Genomic DNA, 7,418 nt, shown 5'->3' on the forward strand with positions numbered 1-7,418 from the left:
AGGAAATATCATCAACACGTTTCTTATGATGTTGGCAAGATTAGAATATACTCTTATCAAATTTACTTGGATTATAACCAACTAGAGTTTATTTCTCTCATAATGTGCTTGTCGTATAGTTAATACCTTTAACGAATTTCGGCTTCTTCTTATTCTGTACTTATTAAACTGGACTTGTTTGCTATAAGATTCCTTTTATAGCACGCCATTCGAAGCACTAAAGTAACACTAACTAGGCCTACTCAGACATGAATAGCAGGTTGTATCGTGGTTATAGTTACCTATTGGAAATATTGTAGTTTTTCTTATAAACTATTTATTCATTGCTATCTACTGTTAAAGCCTCTTATTCAAAGTATCTACTTACCGTTGGAAGTCATAACATTTCAGTTAGTTACCGTACTTATTATAGATGTACCAACTTAATCTCAACTTCGTATCTTTAATTAGAAAGTCTTCAGATTCGCTAAAGTCAAAATCAAGTTACCAACAGATTCAGATCGTCTTTTTTAAACATAGGTAACTAGCTGTTTAGTTTCTTTATTCTTCGGGAAATGACGCGTAAATCAAATACCCAGGATTCGGGAGGCTCTCCCCCCTAGCAAATCCCTCCCGCCGCCGGGCTATTCGGGTCGCCCCATAAAGCTCCACTACGCACCGCCCCGGAACCATTCCCAAGTCTTGTTAAATCCACTTTACAGGGCCACTTAAATCCACTCTTCCCGCTAATAAGCTAAGAGCAACCAATTCTATTCCATTACCCCTTGTCACTTCACAGGGGTTACTCCCACACGCTATGCAGAGTCATCAGACCGTGATCATTCAACCCACTGTTCTGGTCTCTACTTCTCCACATGCTTCTCTTTTCTCCAGTTTCGTCTTCTTGCTTGAACTACTTGGGGTTTTTCTACATTGGCGTATTCTTCTTTCGCTATACTATCCGGAACATATTCCGTAAGTGTCTAGACGCCTTGCTGAAAGATGGAATAACGCCCAACTTACAAGGTATCGGCGGTTAATAAACATGTTATTTTCTGCTGAATTCGACAATTAGATATTACCTCACTATGCTAGGTAGGAGGTATCTAAGGTAGATAGGATGTAGATAATACGTAGATACTATGTATATCTCTTGAAAAAACGTGCGCGTTATGTACATTGCAAAAATAACTATAATCTCAAGTCCCGATTCTTTCGGCAATCTCCCGTATACAAACGTCAACGTACATATGTAAACATCCATTACCTAGGTATGGATGTATGGCCCTGGTATCGTATGTATGTAGGTCTGTATGTACTGTATGCGTATGTACCTACTATTAGCAATTGCGAAGGCAAAAAAGGTAACGCTATCTAGCCCTGTCGCCTGTCTATTCTGTTATGTACTTGGCTTTCTTCCCCCACTGCTACCAAGAGAGCATCGTATTGGTTGGGCACGTCAATCCATGTATTGTACTGTACAAGGCCTCAATAATGCCGCCATCCATAATCCATTAAAGCCCCCCTGCCTCTAAACACATTCGGGCCTTGGGGATATCATAGCTTGCTCAAAGAGCTTTCCTTGCCTGTCCGCCCCCTTGACAGCAGGACCCCTCGCAAGAAAAAACCCACACGGCCTCATTACTACCTAAGGTAATCTACCTACCTTACAAGCCCGCAAGCCCATATCCATATCCATATTCATACCCATACCCATACCCATACCTTCTTCTCCCCGCTGCTCAGGTGCATACGCACATCCGTACCCTTTTGTACACACCCGCAAACCAAGGGAAGAATTTAGTCCATGCTCATGTCTTAACACCCGAGCTTATCGTAGAAACGAGGGGCAGGGGGTTCGTGAATTCTGCTTCGTGATCCTTGCCATCTTTGTGTTTGGTCTATTTTTTATTTTATTTTATTTTTATTTTTTTCCCTTCGCTCTACGGGACTACGACTACTACATGCAGTATTTTCTCCACTGGCCTCGCCTCTCGCCGTCGTCTAGATCCCTTTTCTTCTTCTCCAATTTCGCCATAGTTTATTAACGAGAAAGGGATCTGATCAGTTCAACAAATAGCGGAAGAAACCCGCCGCCGCAATCTGTTTTTCTGCGCGAGCACCCAGTCTATAGATCTCCCCATCGCAATCGTTTGAGAGCCAGCTCTTTTTTTTTGTTGCTTATCTCCCCCCCTCCGAGGACCACTGCCGCTTGCCGCATGAGCTGTGTGGGAACCGCATGGTTTTACGAGCCTTTGAACTCCGCCGCATCACTTATCCCTCGCATTAGACTGCCGGCACTCGTGGTTGACCTGACCTGACCTGACCTGACGTCCAGCTTCAGCTAGTTAGCCGCTTTTCACCTAGATCCATAGCGCTCAATGGGATCCCTCTGAATTGGTTGGTAAACACCTATTTAATACGATCGTCTTCATAATGCGTCCAGCTTAAAGTTGCGGCTCGAAAAGTAAATGGGATGAATATGATATCCAGCTGCAAATACTAATTCTTTCTTATATTAAGCTGACTTTACAACCCTCACGAACGACCTCTCGCTGATTCTGAGACAGCTTCGGAAGCCAAGAACGAAGCATACTTACGAGCAAGTGAAGTGTGGCCTCACTACTCGATGTCTCACAACTTTGTAAAAGTGAAAGAGGACATCCACCGTCCTTTACGCGTAACCTTTGCGACTAGTTGACGATCCCGTTTGAATCTAGGACGGGCCTGTTCAGCTCATTAAACTGAAATACGCAAGGCTGTTCAGTTCTGACGCTACGGCATTGCCCTTTCTTTGTTGTTGGCCACTTGACCCATGCTCAGCTCGGCCTAGTTCGCAGCCGCCCACCAGGTTTCTGCATCTAAAGGTCTAATAGCACATTTATTTGATATCCCGTCCGCCCCGACCTGCCAACCTCCTTAGGAAGCAAGCTCCCGCTGCCGTTTCTAAAACAAAGAAAGGCTATCCCGTCTGAGACTCAGCCCTCGACGTGCGCTTTTGCTACTTTTTTACTACTTTTGCTTTGGCTTTCTGGCCAAGCTTCTTCCATATCGACGGTCTACTCCAATTCTTCTTAAGCCCGTTTGAGTCTGCCAAATACGAATGTACTACACTCTTATCTTGCCACAACTTCTTGTTTAACTACACCCTCGCACATATATCAAGCACGCGCTCCATCTCTTCTTGCCTTGTCACAACATATACTAGCTCTGACGGACAATCCTCCATTGACTGCACTCAACCGGTGTCTTCAAATTTTTTTTTTCATCATCGTTATCAAGTTCAGTTTCGTCTTACCGCTCCCATTTGTAAGACATACTTCGACACCGCATCTAAGTCGGGAATCGGCGACGTTGTCGAAAAAGGATCTGACCGGACCTTAAGAGACGATCATTGCATGTGACAAACTGACGTTGTCAGTAGTGGAGGCTCTGCAAAGTCGGCAGCAACTCACTGTGAAACCGAGGTCGTGAAATATAATCTCTACCGTGAATAACTAAATTCAAAATCTCGTCTACTTCTTACTCCCTTCAACCTTCAATCATGGTGCAAGACGCCAACCAACCGAGGGAGCCCTTCCCGTCTCGACCAGCCTATTGGCCCCCCCAGCACCAGGATAGATTTCCTATCGAATCAGTCCCCGACGAGGGCCGTTTCACAGACCCTCAAGATATACGACGACCTCCTATGGTGAGTGAGATAGTTCCATTCTCTTGAGTATGTAGTATTGAGCATAGTATAGGCTATCGACAAAGCTTTACGCGAGTGCTGCAATATCTCAGCAGAATTCTATGTGGTTATACCCGTCATAGAAGGGAAACCTCATATCTTCACAGCACCTAACATACCCGGGATAAATATATCAAGATTTTTGGATGTTGAAGCTCTCAGTCGCGAACTACAACGCGTTCAGTCCGGTAAGTACAATTTTCAATCAGATCTTTTCAAATGCGCTCCAACTAAGACCTCTCCGGTTCAGCTTCGAACCCCGCATATACAGAACCAGAATTTGGGTTCGAAACAGAAATTAATCGCTACCCCATGGACCCGGGTAGACGTTGGGCACAGGAGCGTCGTTATGGGCAGCCTATGAGTTTAACAAGTTTCGAAGATGATGGGAACTACAAAGCTCGCAAACGCCCAAGGGCAAGCATGATACGACGCGAGCCCGAGAACTATGATGAAGAACCTACAACATCATCAAGTTCCTCAAAAAGAGGCCTTACGATCCGTGACGACAAGGCCGTTTGGGCATTTTATGAAGAACGGTTCAAGACTATTCAGCAAAGCGCATGCAAATTAATTGCCAAAGCTTGGGTGAAGGCGGTTGAACCGAAGAAGCAGTCTACTCATCCTTATACAGGTGCAGATGAAAAAGCACCTGATTGGTGGCCAAAGCCTTGGGGGCCAAATCGAGAACACAAGGTTAGGCACAAGGAGCCCGACCATTTGTACAAACGCGGTAAGGCGGCTATAGGCTCTACAGGCTACAAAACCGGTAAAATGATTATTTATGCTGACCAATATTCTTAGAACGTGTTCATCTCCTCAATCATATTCTTCGGATGATAGTCGAGCCGAATCACACTCAACATCCAAGTATCCAAAAGCTTTATCTCAATGTGAGTAAGCTAGAGGAGGTCACAAATGAAGCCTTATCGTCATTCTTCACCGACAAGGACAACCCTAGCAACCTTCAAAAGAAGCCTTACTTGAAGGAAATCTTTAAGGTTGCTCATCTCGAGGAACGATATAAAGATGGCCAAATTGGTAAGCAGTCCAAAGTCGGTTATTGTATATTAAAATCAGTACTAATCATGATTATAGATGGTTCGACCGTTGTCTATGTGATGCCTAACGATCGTCTTAGTCAGGGGTATGTATCGGACACGGAGGATGTAACACCTGGGAGAGATGAGGGCGAACATAATCCAGCTCCCAATTCCTCCAGCTCATCCCCGCAAAGAGCAAACAATATGCCACAGACGCTCATGAATCAGTCACATAGCACAGAGCAAAGCCCTACGACTCAAATATCTGGAGATGCGTTCGTAGGAGAGATGCCAGTTCGCAGTACTCAATACCCTCAACCAGTTTTAAGCTCTGAAATAGGTACCGAACGGCAGGCTTTTGTGGAAGCGCCTAGTATGCCCAGTCAAGCTCCTCTTCATCCATCTACGAACCTGGGCCTCCACGATATGTATACTAGTCCGCATGATTCAAGCAGGAGATCGTCTATGTTCACAACGCCATCGGAATACGCGAGCCCGGCGACTCCAACGATGTATCAACAATGGCAAACCGGTTCCGCGGCACCTAGTAATCCATCGGCTTATACCTTCCCACAGCAACCTAGCAACACTCATCAACCTTTTGTCGGTCACACAGGAGTCCCAATGACTCAAAGTCAACAGTACATGGGCACATCATTCGATGGTCTACCAAGAGGGGGCCATAATACGCAACACGACGGGATGATTCGTTCATTGCCCCAACCTACTTTTACCAATTATATACCTCACGAGCCAGCATCTCTTTCGGGATCAGGTATAAAGGGTGATCCTCTTCCTCGGCACCCTACACAATAGGGCAGCCGCTAGTCGACGGGGGCAATATATATAGCCTTGTCAACTAGCTGTGTTGGCGGTTGTCTTCGTCATACTAAAGAATCCTATCTAATGTCTGCGCCCCAAATTAAGGCAACTTATTAACTGTATATGTTTTGTGAACACTCCTGCATACGTGCGGCGTAGCCCTCGATGGGTTAGTTGTTCACCTTAGCTTGAGAGCTGAGGGTCTTGGCATTAAGTCAACGCGAATTGTTGACTGGCTATATCTCGAGACTCAATACAGAGTAGCCTTTCAGGACGATAGAGGCCGCATGCTACGCATCTAAAGTACTCTGGCGTCCTTCTTGAATCTCGTTTCATCTTAATTAGGGGCGGCAATTATTATATTACTACCAACCGCCATCGAATTTTTCTCCTCGCATACGCATATGAGGCGGAGGCAATTTCGTCTTTCAATTTCACAGATAGCCTCGGCGTGACCGGTCTAACAGTTTGCATCTATTTATTTTTGTTTGTGTTTCAAGCTTGGCTAGTCCTTGTCACATTTGTACCGTCGATACCTACTCTGCGAGCGTCATGCGATAACACGAAACTACCGATGGAACGAGAACGCGGGTTGGCAATGATGAAGTATCAAGGTGCGGCAAATAATCCAACGAGGAGAAATTACTCCAAAGGGCGGCTTCGATGCTTTCTCACGGACTACTACAACTACTACTACTACTATATCATAAACACACGAGTTGGCTACATCTCATTGCATAGCTTGGGCGGCATACGGTTTACACGAGTAGGGAAGGGGAGCTGATGGGGCGGTTCTTTTATACTTGCACGCTTCACCCGCCGGACTCAGGCTTTGGTCGCGTGGTGCAGCAAGTATGGGTTTATTTTACCCTAGCACAAGAGATGGTGGCTGTTGTCTGTTCTTGTTCCCGTGCTACTACAATTCTCTTTCGAGCTGAGATTATGTCGTCACGATTATTAGGTCTTGTTTTTTTTTTGTGTGTGTGTTTTCACGTATAGCTTGTCCATGGTGGAGGTTATACTACCCCCTTTTACACTCTCCTTTTCTTTTCTTATTTACGTTGTACTGATATTCTGAATCCACGGGCGAGCAAAGGAGAGAACGGAAGAGGGCAAAAATGGAGGACTCAGCTTGGTAAGCGGTACCGAGGCTGGGGCTGGCTCGTTTGGTAAATTGTTTTGTGCTCTGTTCTAGACAGTTCCGGTTAAGTAGGAGGAACCTAGGCGGGCTTGGGACATGTGATCCACGTGTTGACGTCTAGATATTTCTTGCTAGGATGTAATTGACACGAGTGAGCACTTAAAGAAGTAAATGCTTCTACGCTATACTATCTTCAGACTTCATATTTTGTTTTCCCCCTTTCCGTATTGAGACGTAGCAAGCAAGACGATGTTCTAGCCGAATCCAATGAGATTTTTATTCGACCGGCGTAGAACTCAGTATCCAATATGATTTAAGTGCTTACTTCCTACGGTGTCAACCACGTTCAGGGTTAGTATGGGGCAGGGTAAGGCAGGGTAATATGCTCTTTGACAGGGTGGTAGATGCAGCTAGGTAAATCTGCAGACTGTTTTGTCCTCCAACAAGCAACGATGGTAAGGGTAATTGGATGCCATAAACGGACAGTTTAGCTATAATAGGCATCTATATCCTCAGGTTCCACTCACACGGGTAAAGGCCCGTCCCGCTTTTTGGTTCCCGTTGTTGGACGTAAAAGTACGGATCCGTAACATGTAGTCTATGTAGTCTACTATGTAGTCTACTTATATACCTACCTGGGTAAGTATGTAATGTATCATTATCAGATAAAGTTTTAAGAGATCTCCTTTTTTATAATATACAA

The 7,418-nt window shown here is 45.0% G+C and overlaps 1 protein-coding gene across 1 annotated transcript; it reads left to right on the forward strand.

Annotated features, from left to right (window-relative positions):
• Positions 1 to 3,523: 3,523 nt before the first annotated feature.
• GL218_01154 (uncharacterized protein) lies at positions 3,524 to 5,568 on the forward strand (the record flags this gene model as incomplete). The annotated part of the gene is made up of 5 exons (XM_033577605.1): positions 3,524 to 3,670; positions 3,723 to 3,897; positions 3,960 to 4,442; positions 4,514 to 4,750; positions 4,808 to 5,568. 5 exons carry the CDS (start codon positions 3,524 to 3,526, stop codon positions 5,566 to 5,568), a joined length of 1,803 nt encoding a protein of 600 aa, XP_033438740.1.
• Between the last annotated feature and the right edge of the window lie 1,850 nt (positions 5,569 to 7,418).

Source organism: Daldinia childiae (genome assembly GCF_008694065.1).
Source record: "Daldinia childiae strain JS-1345 chromosome Unknown Scaffold2, whole genome shotgun sequence".
NCBI classification, from domain to species: domain Eukaryota; kingdom Fungi; phylum Ascomycota; class Sordariomycetes; order Xylariales; family Hypoxylaceae; genus Daldinia; species Daldinia childiae.